Source organism: Eumetopias jubatus, unplaced genomic scaffold (assembly GCF_037043125.1).
Source record: "Eumetopias jubatus isolate StellerSeaLion01/CBP00866 unplaced genomic scaffold, mEumJub1_p1.0 scaffold_1, whole genome shotgun sequence".
Lineage (NCBI taxonomy): Eukaryota > Metazoa > Chordata > Mammalia > Carnivora > Otariidae > Eumetopias > Eumetopias jubatus.
This window is the reverse complement of record NW_028274807.1, coordinates 173335890-173363235: the sequence shown is the minus strand read 5'-3', so window position 1 is coordinate 173363235 and position 27346 is coordinate 173335890. Positions and strand designations below refer to the sequence as shown.

Sequence of the window (27346 nt, the reverse complement as noted above, 5' to 3'; positions counted from 1 at the left end):
TTATAAAAATTATAAATTGTCAACGGTTATAACAGTATTGTGGAGGTACACAAATAGACTGACAACAAAGCAGAAGAGAAAGAATCATGAATTTGGTCTACATGATATCTGGTCATATCAGTAAAGGAAAATATGAGCTTTTCAGAAAATGCTAACAGGACAATAGGGAGCCATCAGGAAAAAAAGTAGAATTGCATTCACACCAGGATAAACCATACGTGGATAAAAGCTCACAAGTTTTGATTTCGTTAAAAGCAATGAAATCAACAATCAAAAGTAAAAGATCATTTTTAATATTTTTTAAAAAATAAAGATTCCTCTGTACAAGGAAGTCATTTCTAGCTATAATTCAGAATACAGAGGCATTAACAAAGAAAGGTAAATTCAACTACATAAGAGAAAAAACCTTTCTGTAATGCGCCAAAGACAAAGTCAAAAGACAAGTCACAAACCAGGGAAAATGTTTGGAACCTATTAATTACAGGCAAAGGGATAAGTTTCCTGACGTATGAAAAACTCCTAAAAATCTACAAAGGGCAAATACAATGAACAGATACTTCCCAATAAAGGAAATACAAATTGCTATTCAACACAAAATGTTACATCTCATTCATATCCAAAGAAGTTCAAATTAAACCTCCAACAAGATTCTGTATTTTACTTATCAGATCATCAAAAATTAAGTTGGACACGACACAGTTTGTGAAGCCAGTCATCAGGGTACACATAGCAACAACCTTAGTAAGGTACTTCGAAAATATCTGTCAAATATATTTTCTATTTCGAAAATTATATTTAGAAAATATATTTCTAATATATCGAAAATATCTGTCAAAATTACAAATGCAGCTTCCCTATCATCCAATAATCCCATGTCTCAAAATTTATCATAAATATTTACATGTATGAGAGGTCATTGTACACTGTCATCCTTAGGGGATTGGTTATATACATGACAGGGCAGCCACGCAAGAGAACACCGTGCAGCTCTAGCAGCAACAAGGAAGCCGTGCTCCTAAAGCCCACACAGAAGAATCTCCTGGTCCACGACAGTGTGTATCCTTCCACATAAGAAAACAGAACAAAATGAGAGTATTTGTGTCTTCATAGAGAAACTGTGGCAGACTTGGAAACTAACACGTGAGTCCGCATTAGAGGGCCTTGCCCTTTGGAATCAGTGTTCAGTTCTTCCCTGCTCCATATGGGCATGGCTTATAAATTTAGCAAGACTAGAAAGATGAGCTTCGATCACTTTCTTAATTTGTTTCCACCTTTCATTTCTTTTTACATTTCATATTCAACTCTTTTTTGATGAACACAGTAGGGCTGTATAAAGGAATGAAGAGATAGTCTGAGTAAGGAGGGAGTGCACTTAAAAACGTTTACGTCATACTCCCGAGTAGATTAAAGAAAAGTTTCCTCACTGTGAGAACCCCACTACAATAAACCCAGCGAGGAGTGAAAGGCACTGTGATAGGAAATAAGTAAACTTTAGTTTCAAAGATCAAATCACAGAATAAGGAACATTTCCAGATGGAAGTGAGTTCTGGAAGAGTGTTCCAGATTATACTGGCCTAACTCCTTAGTGATTAGGGACATCTTCTCTGATGCAGCCCTGTCAGAATGGAAGATGACACAGGCATACTTGTGGAAGCTTAATTTTATGTGATTTGGGATGTGCAGTTCTCAACGGCAAATGTGAAGGGAAGCATATGCAAACGGTTTCAAGGTTCACTGAATACACATCAGGAAGACTACACTTCAAGACCCTTTAAGTACCATTTCTGCTGAAAAAGTGTGTGGCAACCTGAGAAGCTTGGGTTGGTTTAGAATCATGTAAGCATCTCCCAATTCTAACTACTCAGATATGGAGACAAATGTATGTACTGCTTCAGACCCTGGTGGGAAATATGAGGCAGATGTGAATAAACTCTATGAAGAGAGGAGTGAATTGAGCCTTAGATCCATCTACAGACAAGCGGTGTTACATGATCCACTCCTGTGGTAAGTCAGCACCCGGCTAAAAGCACGGTAAGCCGAACCACTGAGACAGTACCAACGCACATGGAGTTCCCGCCAAGGGCATCTACCATCCCTTTTCCCTACACTTTGTGACTGGCTCAGAGAGGTCTCCCTAAAGTAGAACAGAGTTTTTAGGTCATCTGCAGTCCAAAATAGATCAGCTTGCAATTTTTCTTGGCCTAGTGATCTAGACCCAAATTTCAGAACCTAACAAACTTTACTCAAGTTTTAAGCAAGGGAACACGTTTAACAATCTCAAAAATACATGGGATGAAGGAATTCTATTTCCTAAAACCTTTTATGCCTCTCTCCTTCCTTAGCACCTTCTGTTTAGTCTTTGGCAACTCTGAATATGAAAGTAACTGAGTGCTAATGTTTGAGAGTCTAGAATTATTATTATTATTACCAGAGAAGTAAGACAATAGGGGAAAAGAGGACCTAGTTCCAAACAAACATATGTGTCCTTGGTCTTTGCCTGTCTGGCTCTCCTTGCTTGTGGTAAGCCAGTGACAGCCCTGTTGCAAAGGCCTAACTCAGAATTTACTGTGAACAAGCTAAGGTGCTTTAGCCACAGAACAGGAAGACTTCAATCAGTAATTCACACAAAAATTAGAATAAAAAGGCAGTCTTACTCGTTTAACTCATCATGTTCAGGCTTAAGATGGCAAGATCCCACAGACAAGGACACACAGCTGGCACAGAGCACGTTAAGTCAGGAATGAACTACAGTCACGCTCACCCTATGCTTACCACTTCACAAAACAAAGTTAAGATTTTTTAATAGTTAATTTTTAACAACCAATCTTAGTGCAGAAGAATGAACACAACTGTTTAAATACTGGGATGATAAATAGGCAGCACCTTGATGCAGTTTCCTTGCCACATAACATCTCAGTACCACCCGGTGCTGAACACACTATTAGGCATTAAATGACTTAATAAATTCCAAAGCCACTCCCTTGGAGCCCATGTACCTCAGAGTTGACTCTGACATACTTATTTCAACAGTGATATTTAAAATGACCATGATGACAAAATCTTCCACTGTTCTACCATTAAACTATAACAAGTGTAAAAGTGTATTTAAAGTGTCTGTATCAGGTTTGAAAAAAGAAGGACTGCCTAACTATACAAAAGTTGCCTGCAAACTTAAGGCAGTATCTGTTAAATCTTCAAAAATATTAGTGTCAAGGTGGCGTGGGAATCCTTAAGCAAACTAACATGCTTATTAGATTCCTCTTAGAAACACTTGTTAAAACACACAAAACCATGTCTCAGATTGTCCAACTGATATACAGATTAACAAGATCAAGGAGCCTACAGATACCTGGTTATGAGCCTGCTGACGGCCAAGCAGCCATCCTCACAAGGTCCTCTCTGAAAACTGAATGAATTCTACCTCAAGAACATTAAAAGTGGTGGTACACTGACTAGTGTATAAGACTCCTTTTTCCAAAAAAAAAAAAAAGACTCCTTTTTTAATTATATCAAACTAGGATTCTATGCTAATTTACTCACAATTAAAACCTGCACTACTTGACAAAGAATAGAGGTGATCAATGCACAATTTTTCAGGTTAAAATAGAAACTGTCTCCATATTTTAAAAAGATAACCTCAAAGAACCTATATTTCCTAAATTTAAAAACGGATAGTCATTTCCTGTAGGCAGAAATTTTACACTTACAACTGATACACCTCAAAAATGAGTAGAAACAGGCTTCATCAATTTTTTTCTAAGAGTGATCTAGCCAAAAGGATAGGATACATGTAAGAATTAATGCCAAAATAAGCAGTGTTTTAAGAGTACACAGTCTCAAGCCAACTTTTGTGGTGTCACCCACCTTGTATAAAAAGATAGATAAAAAGCTTTCCTTTCAGAAGTCCAGAAGAATTGAAACACACGACTACTATGTGCTACTCGAAACTCTTCTTTAAGGTAATGTGTTTGTGATTCAAGAGCCAAACATCTGATATGATGGTAAGAGATTTAGAAAGAGATTCCTCCAGAACTAAAAATCACAAGCTATTAACTAATACAAAACTGATAGGCATAAAAGCAAGAACACCTTACAGTATTGTGACATTTTAATATATATGCAAACTGCTTTTACATAAATGGCTGCCCATGAACTTTTCAGAAGCTCTAGCTTTGACCAAATGCACTAGAGTATTACCACAGAAGGTGTCTGGGGAATGAATCATGAGAGCTGTTTGTGCTCCTTTCTTAAATACAGGAAAAAAAGCAACTTGTCTTCATTTTTTGAAGATGCATAAAAAATCAGTTTGGGGGGAGGAGAAAGATGGTGGAGGAGTAGGAGACCTAAATTTCATCTGGTCTCAGGAATTCAGCTGATGGGGATCAAACCATTCTAAACACCTACAAACTCAACAGATCGAAGAGGAGAGTAGCAACAACTCTCTGAACAGAGAAGCGACCACTTACTGGAAGGTAGGACGTGCGGAGAAGTGAATCCGAGGCAATATTCGGGAGGATAGACGGTGGGGGAAGGGGCCTCCATTGGCCGCTTCTGGCAAGTGCTAGAGCCGCGGAGCACAAAATCGGAACTTTTAGAAGTCGGCTCCGCTGAGGGACGTCGCTCCAGTGGCTAAGCGGGGGGTGGAACCCTCGCGGGACAGTGTGGTCTCAGGACCCTCGGGGTCACAGAAAGACCGGGGGTGCCTGAGTGCGGCAGAGCTCCCAGGTATTGGAGCGGGGAAGCCGGCTGCAGAGACAGAGCTGAGGCACGGGCTCTCAGCTCAGGGTTGCCATAAACTGTCAACCACGGCAGTCGGGCCACTGCTCCTCCAGCAGGGACCCAACAAGCGGCAGAGCCGGGGAGACTCCCCTTCCTCCACCGGGAGGAGTGGCGCAGGAGCGCACCGCAGGGATCTGCTGGGTTTGGAGACTCCACACGGGGTCGGGAGCCAGAGACAGAAACGCTTGGTCACAGGCCGGGTGAGCACGGAGTGCGGCCGGAGACCGGGGAGACGGGAGTGATTGACTGCTTTTCCCTGGGGGCGCACTGAGGAGCGGGGCCCCGAGTTCTCAGCTCCTCCAGGACGGAGATTGGGAGGCCGCCATTTTCACTCTTGTCCTCCAACGCTGTACGAAAAGCTTGCAGGGAACAAAAGCTCCTGAGAGCAAACCCGAGCAGATTGCTTAGCCTGGACCGACAAGGGCGGGGCAATTCTGCCTCTGGCAAAGATATTTGGGAACCACGGCAATAGGCCCCTCCCCAAGAAGATCAGCAAGAACAGCCAGCAAGCCAAGTTGACTGATCAATGAGAACGGCAGAACTCCAGTACTAGGGGAATACAGCACATAGAATTCATGGCTTTTTTCCCATGATTCTCTAGTCTTTCAAAGTTAATTTTTTTAATTCTCTTTAATTTTTCTTTTCCCCTTTTTCAACCAACATCTTATCAATCCCTTTTTTAAAAATCTTTATTTTTCATTGTTAGAGTCATGTTCTATGCCTCCATAGCAGTTAACCTTATTTTTGGTATGTATGTATGTATATTTACATATATATGTGTGTGTGTGTGTGTGTACACACACACATACACATATATATAAGTTGTTCTCTCTTTAAAATTTTGGGATAAAGTTTCTTCTAACAGACCAAAATATACCAAAATATACCCTAAATCTCTAGTGTTCTAGTCTCCTACCTGATCACATTCTTTTTTTAATTCCTCTTCTTTCTTTTTTCAACCAACTTCTTATCTTATAAACTCCTTTTATAAAATCTTTTATAATTATCATTATTACAGTCATATTCCATCCCTTCATTGTATTTACCCTTATTTTTGCACAAATATAAGTTTTCTTTCTTTAAAATTTTGGGAGGCACTTTCTTCTAACAGACCAAAATACGCCCAAAATCTAGTGTGTGGCACGGATCTATGCACCAGTCTGATCATATTTGATCACATTCTTTTTTTTTCTTTTATATTTTTCTTTTTCTTTTTTCTTTCTTTCCCTTTCTTCTTCCCCAGTTTCAAGTCTCTTCTGATTTGTTTAGTGTATATTTTTCTGGGGTTGTTGTTACTCTGCTAGCATTTTGTTCTCTCATTCATTTATTGTACTCTGAACAAAATGACAAGACAGAAAAAATAACCTCCAAAGAAAGAACAAGAGGCAGTACCGACTGCCAGGGACCTAATCAATACAGACATTAGTAAGATGTCGGAATTAGAGTTCAGAATGACGATTTTAAAGATACTAGCTGGGCTTGAAAAAAGCATGGAAGACATTAGAGAAACGCTTTCTGGAGAAATAAAAGAACTAAAATCTAACCAAGTCAAAATGAAAGAGGCTATTAATGAAGTGGAATAAAAAATGGAGGCTCTAACTGCTAGGATAAATGAGGCAGAAGAGAGAATTAGTGATACAGAAGACCAAATGATGGAAAATAAAGAAACTGAGAAAAAGAGAGATAAACAACTACTGGATCACGAGGCCAGAATTCGAGAGATAAGTGATACCATAAGACGAAACAATATTAGAATAATTGGGATCCCAGAAGAAGAAAGAGAGAGAGGAGCAGAAGGTATACTGGAGCAAATTACAGCAGACAACTTCCCTAATTTGGGGAAGGAAACAGACATCAAAATCCAGAAGGCACAGAGAACCCCCCTCTAAAATCAATAAAAGTAGGTCAACACCCCGACATCTAATAGAAAAACTTACGAGTCTCAGAGACAAAGAGAAAATTGTGAGAGCAGCTTGGGAAAAGAGATGTGTAACCTACAATGGTAGAAACATTAGATTGGCAACAGACCTATCCACAGAAACCTGGCAGGCCAGAAAGGACTGGCATGATAAATTCAAAGCACTGAATGAGAAAAATATGCAGCCAAGAATACAGCTAGGCTATCACTGAAAATAGAAGGAGAGATAAAAAGCTTCCAGGACAAACAAAAACTAAAGGAATCTGCAAACACAAAACCAGTCCTACAAGAAATATTGAAAGGGGTCCTCTAAGCAAAGAGAGAGCCTAAAAGTAACAGACCAGAAAGGAACACAGACAACATACAGTAACAGTAATCTTACAGGCAATACAATGGCACTAAATTCATATCTTTCAATAGTTACCCTGAATGTAAATGGGCTAAATACCCAATCAAAAGACACAGGGTATCAGATTGGATAAAAAAACAAGAGCCAGCGATATGCTATCTGCAAGAGACTCATTTTAGACCCCAAAACACCTCCAGATTGAAAGTGAGGGGGTGGAAAACCAATTATGGACACCAAAAGAAAGCTGGAGTGGCAATCCTTATATCAGACAAATTAGATTTTAAACCAAAGACTATAATAAGAGATGAGGAAGGACACTATATCCTACCTAAAGGGTCATTCCAACAAGAAGATCTAAGAATTGTAAATATCGATGCCCCTACCATGGGAGCAGCCAATTATATAAGCCAATTAATAACAAAAGCAAAGAAACACATTGACAACAATACAATAACAGTGTGGGACTTTAACACCCCTCTGACTGAAATGGACAGATCATCTAAGCAAAAGATCAACAAGAAAATAAAGACTTTAAATGACACACTGGACCAAATGGACTTCACAGATATATTCAGAGCATTCCATCCCAAAGCAACAGAAGACATCTTCTTCTCTAGTGCCCATGGAACATTCTCCAGAATAGATGACATCCTAGGTCACAAATCCAGTCTCAAACAGTACCAAAAGATTGGGATCATTCCCTGCATATTTTCAGACCACAGTGCTTTGAAACTAGAACTCAATCACAAGAGAAAAGTCGGAAAGAACTCAAATACATGAAAGCTAAATAGCATCCTACTAAAGAGTGAATGGGTCAACCAGGAAATTAAAGAATTAAAAGAATTCATGGAAACCAATGAAAATGAAAACACAACTGTTCAAAATCCTTGGGATACAGCAAAGGCAGTCCTAAGAGGAAAGTATATAGCAATACAAGCCTTTCTCAAGAAACAAGAAAGGTCTCAAATACACAACCTAACCCTACACCTAAAGGAGCTGGAGAAAGAACAGCAAATAAAGCCTAAACCCAGCAAGAGAAGAGAAATAATAAAGATCAGAGCAGAAATCACAGAAACCAAAACAACAGTAGAACAGATCAACGAAACCAGGAGCTGGTTCTTTGAAAGAATTAGTAAGATTGATAAGCCCCTGGCCAGACTTATCACAAAGAAAAGAGAAAGGACCCAAATAAATAAAATCATGAATGAAAGAGGAGAGATGATAACCAACACCAAAGAAATACAAACAATTATAAGAACATATGATGAGCAACCATATGCCACCATATTAGATAATGTGGAAGAAATGGATGCATTCCTAGAGATGTATCGACTACCAAAACTGAACCAGGAAGAAACAGAAAACTTGAACAGACCTATAACCACTAAGGAAATTGAAGCAGTCATCAAAAATCTCCCAACAAAAAAAGCCCAGGGCCAGATAGCTTCCCAGGGGAATTCTACCAAACATTTAAAGAATTAATACCTATTTTTCATAAACTGTTCCAAAAAATTGAAATGGAAGGAAAACTTCCAAACTCGTTTTATGAGGCCACCATTACCCTGATCCCAAAGCCAGACAAAGAACCCATCACAAAGAAGAATTACAGACCAATATCCTTGATGAACATGGATGCAAAAACTCTCACCACAATACTAGCCAATAGGATCCAACAGTACATTAAAAGGATTATTCACCACGACCAAGTGGCATTTATCCCTGGGCTGCAAGGTTGGTTCAACATCTGCAATCAATCAATGTGATACAATACACTAATAAAAGAACAAGAACCACATGATTCTCTAAATAAATGCAGAAAAAGCATTTGAGAAAATACAGCATCCTTTCTTGATCAAAACTCTTCAGAGTATAGGGATAGAGGATACATAGCTCAATATCCTAAAAGCCATCTATGAAAAATCCACAGTGAATATCATTCTTGATGGGGAAAAACTGAGAGCTTTCCCCGTAAGGTCAGGAACACGGCAGGGAAGGCCACTATCACCGCTGCTATTCAACACAGTACTAGAAATCCTAGCCACAGACTAGGAACAACCAGGAATCAGACAACAAAAAAGAAATAAAAGGCATCCAAACTGGCAAAGAAGTCAAACATTCACTCTTTGCAGATGATATGATACTGTACGTGGAAAATCCAAAAGACTCCACCCCAAAACTGCTAGAACTCATGCAGTAATTCAGTAAAGTGGCAGGATATAAAACCAATGCACAGAAATCAGTGGCATTCCTGTCCACCACCACCAAGACAGAAGAAAGAGAAATTAAGGAGTCAATCCCATTTACAATTGCACCCCAAACCATAAGATACCTAGGAATAAATCTAGCCAAAGAGGCAAAGAATCTGTACTCAAAAAACTAGAAAATACTCATGAAAGAAATTGAGGAAGACACAAAGAAATGGAAAAACGTCCCATGCTCATGGATGGGAAGAACAAATATTGTGAAGATGTCAATGCTACCTAGAGCAATCTACACATTCAATGCAATCCCCATCAAAATACCATCCACTTTTTTCAAAGAAATGGAACAAATAATCCTAAAATTTGTATGGAACCAGAAAAGACCCCAGATAGCCAGTGGAATGTTGAAAAAGAAAAGCAAAACCGATGGCATCACAATTCCGGACTTCAAGCTCTACTACAAAGCTGTCATCATCAAGACAGTAGAGTACTGGCACAAAAACAGACACATAGATCAATGGAACAGAATCGAGAGCCCAGAAATGGACCCTCAACTCTATGGTCAACTCATCTTCAACAAAGCAGGAAAGAATGTCCAATGGAAAAAAGACAGTCTGTTCAACAAATGGTGCTGGGAAAACTGGACAGCCACATGCAGAAGAATGAAACTGGACCATTTCCTTACACCACACACAAAAATAGACTCCAAATGGTTGAAAGACCTAAATGTGAAAGAGGAGTCCATCAAAATCCTAAAGGAGAACACAGGCAGCAACCTCTTCGACCTCAGCCGCAGCAACTTCTTCCCAGAAACATTGCCAAAGGCAAGGGAAGCAAGGGCAAAAATGAACTATTGGGACTTCATCAAGATAAAAAGCTTTTGCACAGCAAAAGAAACAGTCAACAAAATCTAAAGACAACCAACAGGTTGGGATACTTGCAAATGACATATCAGATAAAGGGCTAGTATCCAAAATCTATAAAGAACTTATCAAACTCAACACCCAAAGAACAAATGATCCAATCAAAAGGTGGGCAGAAGACATGAACAGACATTTTTCCAAAGAAGACATCCAAATGGCCGACAGACACCTGAAAAAGTGCTCAACATCGCTCGGCATCAGGGAAATCCAAATCAAAACCTCAATGAGATACCACCTCACATCAGTCAGAATGGCTAAAATTAACAAGTCAGGAAACGACAGATGTTGGCGGGGATGTGGAGAAGGGGAACCCTCCCTCCTACACTGTTGGTGGGAATGCAAGCTGGTGCAGCCACTCTGGAAAACAGTATGGAGGGTCCTCAAACAGTTGAAAATAGAGCTACCATACGACCCGGCAACTGCACTACTGGGTATTTACCCCAAAGATACAAATGTAGGGATCCGAAGGGGTACATGCACCCCAATGTTTATAGCAGCAATGTCCACAATAGCCAAACTATGGAAAGAGCCAAGATGTCCATTGACAGATGAATGGATAAAGAAGATGTGGTACATATATATATATATATATATATATATATATATATATATGTATATATATATACAATAGAATATTATGCAGCCATCAAAAGGAATGAAATCTTGCCATCTTTAACGACGTGGATAGAACTGGAGGGTGTTATGCTGAGCAAAATAAGTCAATCAGAGAAAGACATGTATCATATGATCTCACTGATATGAGGAAGTCTTAATCTCAGGAAATAAACTGAGGGTTGCTGGAGTGGTGGGTGGGGGTGGGAGGGATGGGGTGATTGGGTGACAGACATTGGGGATGGTATGTGCTATGGTGACCGCTGTGAATTGTGTAAGACTGTTGAATCACAGACCTGTACCTCTGAAACAAATAATACATTATATGTTAAAAAAAAAAAAAAAGATAGTAGGAAGGGAAAAATGAAGTGGGGGAGATCGGAGGGGGAGACGAACCATGAGAGACAATGGACTCTGAGAAACAAACTGAGGGTTCTAGAGGGGAGGGTGGTGGAGGGATGGGTTAGCCTGGTGATGGGTATTAAAGAGGGCACGTACTGAATGGAGCACTGGGTGTTATACGCAAACAATGAATCATGGAACACTCTATGAAAAACTAATGATTTAATGTATGGCGATTAACATAATAAAAAAATGTTATTTCCCACCAAAAAAAAAAAAATCAGTTTCTCACCTTCTGGTATTTCTGCCACCATTTATATGAATACTGGTCTTCCCATGAGACAGGTTTTGAAGGAAATATCTGGCATTTATTGAGGGATTCTAACTGAACTGCAGACATGGTTGAAGGCAACACACATTCAGGAAGAATTTGCACTTTAGCTTGCTGGATTCTAAAATAAAGAGAATGAAATATGGTGTTCATTTTTAAAACAAACTAACTCAAACTTTAAGTTTCTAAACATTATGGGTAGTTTTAAATACCAAGATTTTCAGTTTTCTTTTTTAAACACATCCATAAGATACTGTTAAGATGCAAGAATTTTGAGAATATCTGTATTTCATAAATCATACCAAAGTTAAAATCAAAGATAACCTAAAGCATGGATTTTCAGTCTCACTGTGAAATGCAAAGGGAGATCTGTATATTTCAGATAGAGTCTATTAATGAAATAAAATTTAAAAAAATAAATATACAACCATCTACTACTGCTTGATACTTCTAAATTAGTTTCTTAGACATTCTTAAATACTCTATCCCTCGCAGCTCCCCATCTGCTGCCGGGCTCTTACACCTGTCCCTTCTCCTAAGTCTAATCTAACTGGAGGAGTAGGTAGAGAAAGGAATAGAAAATCAAGAACTATTTATGTGGATAGTTAAAATAAGACTACAGAATTACATGTAGCCTATATCTGTATGTGCATTCTTTTTCTCCTTCTCAAACATTTAACTTGAAAATGCAGAATCAAAATATGTGTATTATCTTTTTTTAATCCTAAAAATTACTTAAACTCCCATGAGAGTGAAGTCACCATTTCCAGATTGCTACTTGAGAATATCATAACTGCAAACATCTTATCAGGAACAAATGCCAACAGGAACACTGTACGTATGAGCTATTTTCTTTTGAAGCATTTCTCCTAGAGTACAGCTCGTGAAATGTAGAATGTATTAGTACATTCAAATGCTGGAAGAAATCACTGTCAGACTGACAAAATTCAATGTATTAAAGTCTCTGCTTAATTATTAATTATGTTTAGAAATTCTCAAGTGGTTTTTCATATTAATTACTGCCTTGACCCACGAAAAGTTAGGAATGAAATTTTGATACTTCTATTTATTTATTAAATAAAAATAGCTAACTTGGTTAGACTTATTCAACTAACTTCATTTCTTTCCTGGAAGCTCAAATTTATGTATGCATAACTTTGGAAAATGTTAAAAAAACAAACATGTTCAAACTATATTCAAATGTTCTTACATTATTAGAGCTCGTTTAAAACAAATAAAATCTCTATTTTCTTCACCTGTCCACATGAACACAAATACTTACAATCATATTTTTAGAACAAAAGTGTGTACCTTTCTAAAGAAATGTTTAGAAATCTGATTCTTCTTTCAGGTCATCAGTAACTAAATTATGAATGATGTTTAACTCAACTATCATGTAAGATTTTATTGTATTACAATAAAAACATCAATGTCACTGAAAGATTGGCTTACTGATGATCCTTTTACTGATCAGTCTGCAGTACCACCTGTCTGAACTGCCTTTCAGGACTGAGCAATGCTCTCCGCTACTTTTGCTAGACATGCCTGGGGCCTGCTGCACACAGGGGCTAGCTCTCCCACCTGCTGGGTTCTGTTTTTAACAAAACTTTTGTTTCTTCCCAACCTGTTCATAGCAGTTGTTTTGTGATTATCGTTTATATAAGTATTATAATTTATTTTAATTTATGTAAGTATTATAATTTATGTAAGTATTATAAAATTTATGTAAGTATTATAAAAACCAATGAAATGTGACTTAAATAAAATGGCTTTAATGAATAAAGTTGAGCAATAAAAACTGCTTTCAAATTAGGTTCAGACAGTTCTAATAATTCAGATGATTATTGGTTTCAGTTATGACAGGTAAGAGAACTTGTCCTGTAATTCCAAATAGGGTATTAATCTCTTTCTCTCTACATGCTAAGAAATCCTCAGTTATTTCTGAAGGGTTCTACAGTGATTCAATGACACACTTCTACTTTTTAATTAACCTTCCAAAAATAACACAACAAAACCTTCCATGTGTTCAGAAAATGCCAAAGAAATAAAGACTCTTAACTTAGAAAAGGTCAGAAGGCAGCACCATAGTTTTTAAATGAAGCGTCATTTACGTAAAAGACAGATGACTATTATCCAGCACTACCTGACTGGAGAAAAGGAAACTGGCTTGAGTTTCAAGGTGCTATGGAGGAGTTCAGGTAGAGTACGAGGAGCACCAGTTTGGAAGTCAGGGGACCTAGAACCAACCACCTGTTGCTTACTAGCTGCATCACTGTAGGCAAATCACTTCATCTCTCTAGTATTTAGTTGTCGTATTTGGAAAAAGAGGAAATTGCCCTGTATTATCTCCATCTCACCATTTCTACTGAAGGGAGTTACAGGCCAGAGGGGCAAGGCAACCACAGAAATCTCACTCCATGGAAGCCTTTTATAGTAAGAAAGACTCACCTCTGTGAGAGGTCTTAGCAGTGGGTCTATGGAATAATAAAGAGAACGTGCCCTTGCCAAGTCTTGTCTAACCCTATCAGTTCCACGTTTATCTTCACTAGAGTCAAACATAGTCTTTGACCCGTTTTCAGAGTTAACGGTCTACTGCCATCTTGTGTTGAAAATAGTTTTTCCACAATCAAAAGTCAAGAAAGCCTCAGAAACATACTTTTCTCCCAAATCATTTTTCTTCTTTGGTTCCTATAACATGCTATTCACAAATAATAAAAATTTTATAAGCAGGAGAATAAGAAGCACTTTAAATATGGAACTGTTAGTAAAATCTGCAGTAACAAAACAGCTTGCTAATTATCAGAATGCAGAGCCCTCAAGAGGACATTGTTTTCATTCATTCACATGGCATTTATAGTTATTAAGTGTAGAACATGTAGAAGTGTTAGTCATTGTCCTCAGGCAGCTCATCTATTGAGGGAGACAGATACACAATCCTGTAACGACAGTACGGTGTGTTAACACCACGAGAGTCTGCATCATGAATGTTCTGGGGGTACCACTGAGGGCTCTGGCACCTCATCCCTCATTTTTCTATACTTTCTCTAGCCCCAAACGGTTGCCTCACCTGTCCATTATACTTCCATATTTTCAGTGGTATTTGTGAATGTCCACCATGTGAACAAAACAAGACAAAACTTCTGAAGTTCCATGTGTTCAGAAGATATTATCTGTTCAACACAGAGGTCAGATAACATTTTCAGCTTGGCTATAAAGAGACCAATTCACTAGGACTGGGTGAACCCCAAGAATGTGTATCCTTGTAACACTTCACAGGTGATTCTTATGTGCCAGAGTTGAGAACCACTCCCTTAACAGGTAATAGGCAATCATCTGGACAAATGCTTATTCTGTTTTGCTTTGTTTTTAAAAGGATGAAGGTGAAATGGATTTTTTTTTTTTTTTGATGACGTCAGTGGTACTTAAAAAGCTCGAATCATGAGAGCCATGCCAAAATAACTGTTAAAACAATATACTCAGAGAATTGCCAAACTTTATAAGGTATAGAGACAACAAGCATTTATTGATCACTTATTATATAGTTAATACATTTGTGGGTGATGTGAAATTCACACCGGAGATTGGTGCTAACTGCAAATGGTTTCTGCAGCTCGGATGGAGCAGCTGGTAGGTATAACAGGTTTTCAAATATCACAGGAATGCTGCAACCACCACAGCTGTCCCGGCGTACACACAGACAGCTCTGAAGCTTGTGGTCTCTCCACTCTCAAGAGAGGCCTTCAATCCCAAAGAATCCCTGTCCCCAAAGACAATGCACTTTGGGTTTATATTACTAATCTCAAACATGCAGGGGCATGAGAATCATCTGGAAATCATGAAAAGAGATGCTGCAGCCTCACCCAAGGTTAAACCACTCTTACGGATGGGAGATGAGGATGAAACTCAAGCATCTTTAGTTTTAAAACTTCCTAAGTGGTTCTGATGCATAGCCGGGTTGGAAACCACTAGGTTATACGTTCAAAGAAAAGAGAACAACTAACTCAAAGTTACAAAATGTGAAGGGCAGTACAACAGGAAAAATATAAGAAAACCACCTCATTTAATGATGTACATACACACAGCTTTAAGATCTATGGTATTTCTTACCCATCTGACTGTGTTCTTAGCTCAAGGACTTTGAACCTTTGTCTTCCAATGGCTTTCACTTTCACTATCTCGATTCCAAAATCCTGTTCTTCTCGATAGGCATATATCTCTGCTGTTGTTCCAAACTGTGCTTCCCTCTCCTGTATATTACTTCCAAGATAAATTTTAAAAGAAAATAACTTTGAACATTTTAATTTTTAAATATGCAAAGTTGGCAAAAAAAATTTTAAATGTGCAAAGTGGCAAAGCAATACACACGATCAAAAAAAAATTACAGCAGTTAGCCCTTATTGCAAAGCTATTATCATTTTATTTTGAAATCACATGGGGAATGTAGATATAGAAGGCTTCAGAATGACAATCAGGGCAAAAAAGAAAAAAAAGAATTACAATTAGAGCACTTTAGGAAAATACTAGATCTCTAGTCACTGAAAAGGATCTAGGACCGATAAGGGTTTAAACTCTCATTTTCCAAATGAGACATTCTTTTACTTCAGTAGACTATCATTTCTGCTGCTTAATATTAGCAACATTGTACTGGGGTGGGAAATCCCTGTATTCACTTCCTGCCTCTACCACTGATATCCTTCAGTTGCCACAGGATACCTGAAATACCAGTATGGCACTGGTCTATATTCAACTTATGAATTCTGAGAGACAGACAAAAGAACAAGGTACTCCTTTGTAAAAATAATCCTTTACATTAAAATGTAAAAGCCCTCTTTCTCTTTAAATAAGGACAGTGCTTGAAAATAAGATCCTAGAAATTTTTATTAGACACTAACGACTAAAAAAATTTCAAATACCAGAAAGTTTGCGTGTGACAGTAAATGTCTGATCTGGATGGTAATGAGAACAATAAAAATACTCCAACTTGCACTTTCAATCTTTCATCAAAATTTCTTACCTCACATCCTTATCCAGTCTCCTGTGCATGCAAAATAACAGTCAGGTTTGGCTTTAACACTGACCTCTGCTGTGACTCTGCTATGAGAGAGAATGTGTTAAGCAAATTCATTCTAATATTTTACCTGTATGCAAGAACTGCAAAGGTTCTGTCTTTCTGAATTAAATTCCGCACCATACTGACTTCCTGAGGACGAAAAAGCTGAAGAGGTAAGGTCTGCCCAGGAATCAGGATCATCATCACCTGTGGCAGAACTGGAATAATCTGACAGCTGTCGTCATCATGCAAAGTCCTGCCATGAAATTCTTCCATATCAGCGCCCAGATACTATTTAAGAACATACACAGATACACTGTCATTTTAGATAAATAATAAAAATACAAACTCAAAAGACTAAAGAGCAAATCAGATTAAAAGAAATATAAACAGATGATACAAATATTTATTTAAATAATAAAGTAGGTGTATCAGCCTCCCACATGAAAATCTAATTCTGATTCTTAGGAGTGGAAGTTCTATTATTTGTGAAGAATGTCTCACAAATTCAAGAGCATTTTTTAGTTCAAAATATTTTTCTTTGACTAAGATAAGAAACATCTCTATGGTCACATATCACAAATGACAACTATAAGATGTCAGCATGTTAACTAACACCCTGGTACCAAGTAGCGAGGAGAGTAAGAAGTACTTTAGTAGCTCCATTATTAGTAGAAACATACAAACGGTCACAGTTCTTCAAAGAATTATTCCAGGATATAGTATTGAACCGCTTGAAAATTAGTTAAGAATGGTATCTACTGGCAAATAGCCCATGTTCTCATCCACAATTCCTACTGTGAGGTAATATCCAATAAGGTCAACCTCGGTCTTACTGTAAGGAAGCTCCATCTACTGTTACGTGTCTATCCCTTGTGTAAGATCTGTTACTACATTACATACTGTATGTGACGTTGGCAGACTGGTGTCAAAATTTATGACGTTTGGTTTTTTGGCTTCTTTGCTATCCTGGTCTTCAACTTCCATTTCAATTTCATCTTCTTCCTCACTCTCTGCTGTAAAAGTAGAAGATTATGAGAAAAAAAATGGATGCAAGAAAATGTCAAAGTGACGTTCCCCTTCGAATGCGTAATTCCTTCACGAGGATCCTGAGCCCATGAGAAGAGGGCTTCTTCTAAACACTACTCGCATGTGGTGATCTCTACATCCTGTGAAGAGGCAGCCAGAGGGCTGGGGTCTATGCCGGGTTCTGCCACTAACCACTTTTTTTTTTTTTTTTTGCGGAATAGTTTAAGATTTACATAAAGATTGCAAAGACAGTACAGAGGTTTCCTTTTCCTGTAGATCTCCCCTCCACGTTCCCCTATGGCTAACATCTTCTATTAGGATGGAGTATCTATTAGTATGTAGTATGTAGTATTAGTATCTGTCTAAGCAATCAGTGTTGGCACATGACTATTAACTAAACTCCACATTTTACTTGGATTTTCTTATTTTCACCTACTATGCTTTTTCTGTTTCAGGATCCCATCCAGGCTAGCACACATTTAGTTGTCATATCTCTTTAGCCTCCTTGGGGCTGGTTTCTCAAACTTTCCTTGTTTTTGATGGCCTTGACAGTTGTGAGGAGTACTAGTTAGGCATTCCGTAGAGTGTCCCTCAATTAGAATTTGATATATTTCTCATGATTACGCTGAGGTTATGTACTTTGGGGAGAAGACCACAAGGGGTTAAGGGCTGTGTTCATCACATCATATCAAGGGTGCATACTATCAATATGACTTATCACTGTTGATGCTGACCATAATCACCCGCCTGAGGTAGTCTTTGAAAGGTTTCTCTACTGTAAAGTTACTCTTTTCCTCCTTTCCACATTGTACTATCTGGAAGCCAATTAAGGAGCACAACACACACTTAAGAGGTGAGGGATTATGTTCCCTTGTCCTTGAAGAGGAAGTATCTACATAAATTATTTAAATTCTTCAGTGTGTGAGATTTGTTTCTTCTCTCTTGCCAGTAGTAAACAACTTAGGGACCTTAGACAACTCATTTCACCTGATTATGCCTTAATTTCCACATCTGAAAAATGACAGGCAGGAACAAGATAATCTCTAAGTTTCTTTCAAACTTTAAAGAGTTCTTACAGAAGACAGGAAGAAGGGAGGAAGGGAGGGAGGGAAGGAAGGAAGGCAGGCAGGCAGACAGGCAGTCAGGAAGGCCCTTTAATTAAAATAGAAAAAGTTAACATTATTACCCAGCAAAAACATTTTCATAGCAGGGACATCACTTCCTTGGCTGTCATTATACTATTGAAAAATGAAATGTCTGTAATCATTTTCATTCCAATTTTGCTTTGGAATTTTAAATTTAAAAACAAAGTTCACAGGGAACATAAAACATATTTTAAAGCTAATGTCTTAAAACTTTCCTCACACACACTTTTTAAATTATGAAAACTAAGCTGATCTACTTTAAAACCTTGATGTTATTAATAATAGAAAAAGCTATACCAAATAGGTGCTATTCTACTAAATGGGAGTCTGTCCTGTTGACGCCTGCTGTGGGTAAAATTCCAACCCTAGATCAGCAGTTTGCAACCAGAGGTGATTTTGCCCCTCAAGGGATATTTGGAAATGTCTGGAAATATATGGTTGTCACAACTAGGAGAGCCCTACTGGCATCTAGTGGGCAGAGGCCAGAGATGCTGCTAAACATCCTACAAGGATGCATCCTGCAGGATAGTCCCCCACAACAAAGAATTTTCCAGCCCCTCAAAATCAAAAGTGTTGAGGTTAAGAAATCCTGGCCTGGACAAACTGAATCTCATTTTTGACTTCATTATTTCATGTACTTTTAAATGCCCCAAATACACTTCTAAACAGATAAAATGTAATTACAAAATTGTCATTTTATTTTGTGTATGTCACTATTTAAATCAAATTACCTCCAGCTAGGTTCCTGACAAGAAAAAAACAAATATTTTTCAATATAGTAGTTGCCTTGGACTTTCTACTAATTCTCAGGAATTCCTAGATATAGGGATTGGTCAAAAAGAGTAACATAATTATTTCAACTTATATTTGAATGGTCAGTGGTCTAACACTTCATACATATTTTTGCTAAGAACAGAGAAGTTTCACCAAAAGTAAAAACAACAACAAAAAAATCTCAACCAGTTTCCTTATATACAGTAGCTTTTCTCATAAATATGGCCAAAACCCACTTCCCTCTACTTGGTTGTTTACTAATGTTTCCTTTGGCCAAGATGGATTCTTTGCATCTTAATTACTGAACTATTTCCTTATCACTTAGAGTATTGCTCTTCAAAACAACTCATACTACATGGGCTTATGGATGATCCAATGTTTCTTTACAAATAAAACACATATGATCTAGAAAAGCTTTATTATTATATTACAACCTCTCTGGGCCTTCTCACTCCTGGATTTTTTTTTTTCTTTTTTAAAGATTTATTTATTTGAGAGAGAAAGAGCACATGCGCATGCGAGCGGGGGGCGGGGGGAAGAGGGAGAGAATCTTCAAGAGGACTCCTCGCTGAGTGTGCAGCTGACTGATGTGGGGGCTTGACCCGGGACCCTGAGATCATGACCCAAGCAGAAATCAAGAGTTGGTTGCTTAACCAACTGAGCCACCCAGACACCCCCTCACTCCTGATTCTTTTCAACAAAACACACACTGTGTTCAGAACTACCAGGGTGAAGTTTGATGACTCATCTCATGCAGGAGCACCACATGAATGCCAACAGAACATCAGTAACCTCCCTGAAACACTGGATTTGGCATGTTCAGAGTGGGGCTGATGTCTCTGAAATAAACAGCTCGGCTCTTCAGTCAAAGGCTGACACACTTACCTTTATGTCAATTCAGCTAGGTTGGCTTCAGGAACAACCACCGACTCTGACTCTGGTTTATTTTTACATAAAAGGTCCTTTCTATATGGTGGGCATGCATTCAGTCTTCTCCTTCAATCCATACAACTCCCAGGGGACAAATTAATCCTTCAAGAAAAGCCTTCCTTGGGCAACTCCCTGTAACCCACAAATGTTTCTTGGCAACCCACAGAAAAAAGCCCCAACCCACTGGCAAGAGATGCAAGCTCCCCAACAAATTAGACTCAACCTACCTCCTAGGTCTTCTCTTCCACAACCCCATCCTAAGTGTATGCTTTTGGATGTCTCCAGATCCATTTCACAATGCTTTACCTCAATCCCTCTTTAGAACAATAACAGCATTAATTTATCAGGTCCTAAATCAACTACCTTTTGCTTCATAGAGATTATAAACCTTCTCAAGTACCAGACTGTGTATCATATCTCTTTTCAAGTCCACAGTAAGTGTGCCACCTAACTGGCACACAGTGAAGGAACTCAGCTAACAGCCCGTTTGTCTGATAACCTCTTGAAAAGCATCACTGCTATAGCCTTCCATGGCAATTTTGTACAATTAATTCATGCATTTTTTTCTGCCCAGGATTCTAATATAAAACCAAGGTCTAAATTTTCGTGAAATATAAAGGAAAAAAAGAAAACTGAATTCAACATCACATTCCTAAGTCTCTCTAATCAAGCATATTCTACTACCTGCTTGAGCTACATGCCTCGAGAAAAACATACCCATACTGCCTTGGCAGTGAAATGGTTAAGGGACATTGGCTATGCTGACAGAAAGACCAGAACTGAAGTTCCGGCTCTGCAACTGTGTCACCTTGGGCGAGTCACTGAACTAATCCGCTAATCCATTTCCTCACCTACCAAATCGGAATCAGAAAAGTTATGTGGGGAGGATTAAACAGAGAAACGCATGCAAAGCGCTTACCGCAGGGCCGCTGACATGGTAAGTGCTTAATACTTGTTAGCTGTCACTCTTATCAAACGGAAGAAGTCCAAAAAAGTAACGGCTGCTAACCTGGTCGGGTCCACCACATCCCCTCCCTCCTTCGCCCTCAATTTTAAGCCTTTTCCTTGGAGCCAAGTTCTGGACACCCAATGGACGGAGAGGGAAGGGTCTCTGCCCTTGCGTGCAGACCCCTCCCCGATCCAAAACCCTCGCCCTAAGCTTGGGGCGACCCGGCAGGAGAGAGATGCGCCGGGACTCGGTCGCGGGCCGGAGGCCTGACGCGCGGCCGCTTCCCGGGGCACCCCGGCAGGCCTCGGTGCCCCCCGCCCGTCTCCCTAGCCCTGCCGCGCCGCTCAGGGCTCGAGCCTCGCCCCGTCCCGCCGCCGGGGACCGGCCCCGGGAGGTTACCAGGGAGGAGCGGCAGGTGGTTGCCCATGTTGTGCGCAGCGTCCTGCGGATCTCTCTCGCCGGCCATGTCTGTTTACCCGCACAGGAGTCTGGGACAGGGCGGCGCCCGGGCAGCCCGGGGAGAGTCCGCCCCGCGCCGCTGCAGCCGCGTACCGGGGCCACAGCGCCCTCTGGCGGCCCCCGGGCCTACAGCGCGCTGCGGGAAACGGTGCGGCAGGAAGGCGGACGCACCGCGGGGGCTGAAAGCTGTCCCGGTCACTCGTGACTTCCCGCCCGCCGCGGTCCTTGCGGAGCCCTCGCCTGGTTCCCGCCCCTGGCGTGACGCTTCACCCCTGGGGAAACTGAGGCTCGCGTCCTTGTCTCCACCTCGCGTTGAACGAAGCGGGGGCAGGGAGCAAATAGAAACCAGCTTATAGGGCATCAACTCCAACTCTTTAAATACAAAGTATGCGTATGAAGACTGGGAAAATGCATCTGTTATTCCGAGGGCAGTGAGTTTATAGCTGATACTCTTCAACAAATTTCAGTAGTTTCCATATGTGTTCCAAAATTAACCTGCATTAATCAGAAGCAAGTGCTTGAAATGATAATTACACAGAATAGAAAAAGGCCTGTGATTCACTGGTAAGTAAGATTGTCTGAATATAAAATAGCCGACTCATTATGACTTCAACTAAGTAAAAATTGGTTATTGTATGGCAAAAGAAAAAGTAAGATATGTAACAACGAACATAATTATGTTACAGTAGTGGGGCTGTGACTGGTAAGATTTTTGTTTTGGACAATGGACAAAAATTTTCGTAGTGTTTTTTCACTCTCATTTCTTCTGTCACGGAGGAGAGCTGAAAAATCTTTAAATGAAATCACTTATCTCGACATGGTGGGAAGGGGAGGGGCTACGAGGAACCAGCGGCATTGCTCCGGAGAAAACAATAATAAATCTGAGATTTAAAAAGATGTTCAGAAAATGTGCCTCACTGAAAAGTTAAAAGCTAAGAGCTCCTAATGAGTGATACTAAGGAATCCACTCTGTGTCATCCTGCCTTCTGTCCCCAAATCACTTTGTGGCCTTTGTAGAGTCATTTATGGCCTCTGTTTACCCGTTTGCAAAATGAGATGTTCTAGTTAAAAATGTCTGCAATTTAATGACAGTATCACCTTTTACATTTGGGTTAATGGCAATTACATAGAATACATTATTGTGAGGGTTAGTAGAGTTAAGATGATCACTCTAGTCAATTGAAGGGTGAGTCTATGCTGTAATGACAGAAAAGAAAATGCAGGATAGAATGATGACAGAATGGGTGGGGCATGGGTGTCAGAGAGAGTGAACTTGGGGAAAGGATGAAAGCAAGTGTACAGATGTACATGTTTGATGCTGTAGCATTACCAACCTCACTATGATTTATAGAATTTCAGTAAACTGCGCTTACCTGCACGAGACGTTTCCTCTACAGGGGGAGCCCTGACCTGCCCGTGTTCCTCCCCAGAGGTGGCACCAAAATTGTGATCTGCACCCTGGGTCAACCAAAAACCCTGTGGACAAGAAAGGACAGCTGTAAGTCTGGCAGGGTCAGCAGATGTGGCTGGAAAAGCATTAGCTCATTCTGTCCTCTTTTGTGCCCTGCTCCTGGGTCACCGATGCTACCATCTGTGGATCTTTTACTCCCCATTCACCTCCTTTTTCTCCCAACTGGTCCCATTCACCATCTGCTCCCTCCTTCATTTCGTCTTTCCAGAGTCTACCCAGTCATCCAAAGCTACATCTTTCAGTAGGGATGATAACAGATGATTACTGAACAAAAACATCTATGAAAGCAGTTTCTTGGATTAAGCCTTGGTTATTAAAACCAAAAAGGAAAACATGATCATTCACCACTTATTTTTAATTCAGTAACTTTATCCTGAAACAAAGTATCATACTGAGGCCCTCACATTTCTACTTGTTTGCATGGAATATGTTCATTGATCAGGAGCTCTGCAAACCAGAGGGGAAGGAAATATATAAGTTCATAGATGGTTGCCTTGTAGCTCAAGAATTGACTTTAATAGGACATAATTAAGGCTGGTATTAGATGAGAGAAAATGAGAATAAAAAAGCCCACTGCTGTTTCAGTTTCTGGCTTCTGCACTTCATTAGCAGCAAGGGATACACACACTGGGAAGAGAAATTTCTGACTTCCTTCCTTCCTTCCTTCCTTCCTTCCTTCCTTCCTTCCTTCCTTCCTTCCTTCCTTCTTTCCTTCCTTCCTTCCTTCTTTCCTTCCTTCCTTCCTTCTTTCCTTCCTTCCTTCCTTTTTTGTATTGTAGCTCTCTAGTTTTTTAATGTGTTGCAGAATGTTGCTACCTTGGTTGAAGCAGTCAATTATCTTTTGCCTAGATTATTGCAATAGCCTCAGTATTGGTCTCTGGCCTTCTACCCTTGTCCTCTACAGCTGGTTCTTAATGAAGCAGCCAGAATGATCCCAGGAAAGCACAAGTCAGATCATGTAACTCCCCTGCCTAGAACCCTTCCTTCACTTCTCCGTCACAGTGTAAGCCAATTCTTAACAGTGGCCTTATAATGCACAGTGGGCTTCTAGATCCTGCTCTGGCTCCCCTTTGCTACTCTCTCCAGGGTCTCACTACTTTCCATCAATCCTGGCCTTCATGTTTCACAACCGAGTAGGGGCCATTCCCACCCCAAGGTCTTTGCACTGGCTGTTCCATTTGCCTGGAATGCTCCCCCCCCCCCGCCCCCACCATAGACTCATGGCTTGCTCCCTTATACATTTAGGTCTTTGATCAACTGCCCCTTCTTGGGAAGTCCCTCCCAGATTAACTAGTATCTAACTGCAACCTGACCCCCGGTCCCATCATTCTCTATCCTCCTCCTCAAAAGCATTTGTCAACTTCTAAAACTAACCATAAGGATTCATTTTAAAAATTGCCCTCACCCTTCCAAGAATGTAAGCTCCTTGAGAGGTCAGATGTCTTTGCCTCCTTTGTTTACTCATGTGTTCCAAAGGCCTAGCACAGGGCTCGGAACTTAATAAGTGCTCAAAAAATATTTATTCATGTATGAATAAATGAATGAGTGAAGTGCTCAGTCATGTTGATTGACCTAACATTATTTCCTCTCTTCTTCCTTGCTAACAACCCTCGTTTTTGGGGGGGCAACAGTGTGGGGAGGCACTGGCTGATGTGATGTAGAGAAAGTCTGCTGGGCAGCCAGGGAGCATACCGAGAAGACAAAGACAACTTCCAGACAAGATTTTCCTTCATGATTAAAGGATAAGATTTCATTCCTGCTCACTCCACTGTGATGAAAACTAAGCTCCAATTAGTTTGATGGCTAAAACCAGCCCAACAGCCGAAAGAGTCTTGAAAGGAAATCAGATTTTAGAGAAAGCAAAGTGAGATTTACTTGGAGCTATATTCTGTTATTTTTTAAAACAAATGTCTGTTTATTAATGTTCGGAACGCTGGAATTACAACACGAGGAAAGAGTCTGGGGTAAATGAAGATTTTTGAATTTGCGCTTCTGCTGTGCTGGTCTTCCCCCCGAGCCCCCCACTCCCACTTCTCTACCCCCTCCCCTCTGCAAGGCAGCTGTGGAAGGGACCGTGTGCAGGACACTGATGACAAGCCCAAGGGAACAGGAACGGTAGTGGAACTTTCTGTTCCTTCTCCTGACACAGTCTGGATGAGCAGGCCCTCCTTGGGGTTTCCTGAGATTTTTAAATTTAGCTCTTTCACGGTGTTTAAAAGCACTGGCTCTGGGCCCTCATGATCAATGGATATAGGGGAGTGACTGGGGCCTTGCAGCTGGGGTGCCCGTTTGGGGAAGAGGGGCCCAGGGTACCCACATCCTACTTCTCAGCTCTAGCCCCTCCTGCCTGCCCAGGTTCTTCTGAAGGTCACCTGGAGGTTACAGCCCTAGTGTCAGCTGGTCCCCAGGTGCGTGGACAGGGCAGTGGGAAGACCAGAGGCCTAGCCCACAAACTTGGCCCACTGTCACCCCCTGGCAGACAGCTGCTGCTAAATCTCTGCAGCCAGGCCCAAAGTGGCCTTCCCCAGTTGGACAGCAGCCTCCAGGGTGTGGGAGGGTAGCCCTGCCAGCTGGAAGGGGAGGTCTGGGTGACCCAAGGGGAAGTGGCAGTTTTGTGCCCCCTCCTTGCACCTTTGTCCCGGACCACCCAGCTGGCTGGAGACCTGGCATTGGGCTGGCAGGATGGCCAGCCGTCCGGAGCTGCGCTGTGCTTAGGAGATTTCCACCTGGCTGCTCTTCTTCCCTCCTGCTGTTTCTGCCATTTCCCAGTGTCAGTCTTGGCCACAGCAGGGTGGGCACTGTGGAGCCTCCGTGGGCAAGGACCACAGCTGACATTTCAGTTCCCAGGCAAGAGGCCTAGCTACCAGGGCAGTGAATCAGGGGAAACCAGAGCCCAGGGAGCCTCCACGCTGCCCTTTGAGCTGGTAGAAAAAGGGTGGTGTTTCATCCATTACCATTTTTAATTAAGAGATTAATTCATTAATTTTGGAACTTCATACGCCTTCCGGTTCTTTACTCTCTGGTGCAAAAGCACATGTGAGTCACAGATTTACCTTGTTCCCAGGGTCCTTTGCTGCATCCATGCCACAACTCTGGCCTCTGCTCCTAAAAAAGAGGTCAAATCCTCGTGACCTCCTGGCTAAAATTAGGAGGCTCCGTTTGGTCTTTGTGATATCTTGAGTTTTTCAATTTGTGGGCAACATTTGGAAATTGAAAAGTACCCACACAAATATTGATTTCTTTTTTTAAAAAAAAATAGGAAGATTTGGCAGCTCTAGGTGAGATTCATGCAGGGGAACGGTTGTCTGGAAGGAAGCGACAGGTGCCTTATTTAGATGGGCAGCCCCTGTTGGCCAGAGACCCCAACTGACCAGTGTGTTACCTGCCCAGATCTGTCTGGCACTGTGTTTGCAACCCATCACTTGCCCGGACAGCCCTGGCCTGTGTCTGGTGCAGCACAGTGATTATTACCAGGGCACCCTGCTTCCTCCATCCTCTCTCCACAGGGCCAGTGTGTACCCTGAACTCTATGCCCCACAGAGGTGCTCCCAGCTCTGTGCCGGGCCTACGAGGGCTGGTACGACCATCACTCAAGGCTTCATGTTCACATTAGGCCTCCCTTGGCAATTAAGGGTCAGAGTTAGGGATCATTCAACCCTTTGTACCTCTGTGATTCATTCAAAAAGGGGATCATTTTCACCTAGTTTCGTTGAGCTATTCTAGTGGTTCTATCACTGTCTTAAAAATCTTTAGAATAAAGACATAATAATTCTCCTATTTCTAGGCTCTAGAAGCCACAGATACTTTCCTAAACTTGTCTAAGTGGAGAAAGCTTTTAAAAATTTTTGGCTACCTACCTATCAGGGAAAAAACACACAATATATCCAGCAATACATCCTTTTTTGGCCTACTTCTCTCCTTCCAGGGCTGGGTCTGGCAGCCGCTGCTTCAGAATGTGTGTCTAGGTGTCTGGGGCCCCATGAATCCCAGGGTTCAAAGGGAATGAAAGATGGATCTTGTCTGCTTTATGCAGACCCGCAGGGGGGAGAACAGGGAAACCTGCTCTGTGAGCAGACATAAAAAT

General features: G+C 40.7%; 1 protein-coding gene across 4 annotated transcripts in view; it reads right to left on the bottom strand.

Annotated features, from left to right (window-relative positions):
* The window catches only part of CRBN (cereblon), a 35995-nt gene extending 14181 nt beyond the window's left edge, over positions 1-21814 (bottom strand). The window contains exons 1-6 of one of the 4 annotated variants that reach the window (XM_028101589.2): positions 21732-21810; positions 20611-20699; positions 17409-17521; positions 16594-16796; positions 15563-15712; positions 11417-11576 (exon numbers count right to left, since the gene is read on the bottom strand). In XM_028101589.2, the coding sequence (XP_027957390.2) occupies positions 11417-11576; positions 15563-15712; positions 16594-16796; positions 17409-17521; positions 20611-20674 (690 nt within the window). In that variant the 5' untranslated portion in view covers positions 20675-20699; positions 21732-21810. Of the gene's footprint in view, positions 1-11416; positions 11577-15562; positions 15713-16593; positions 16797-17408; positions 17522-20338; positions 21678-21731 lie in introns of those variants that run through there. The other 3 variants (XM_028101587.2, XM_028101588.2, XM_028101590.2) reach the window with 3 other exon arrangements.
* Between the last annotated feature and the right edge of the window lie 5532 nt (positions 21815-27346).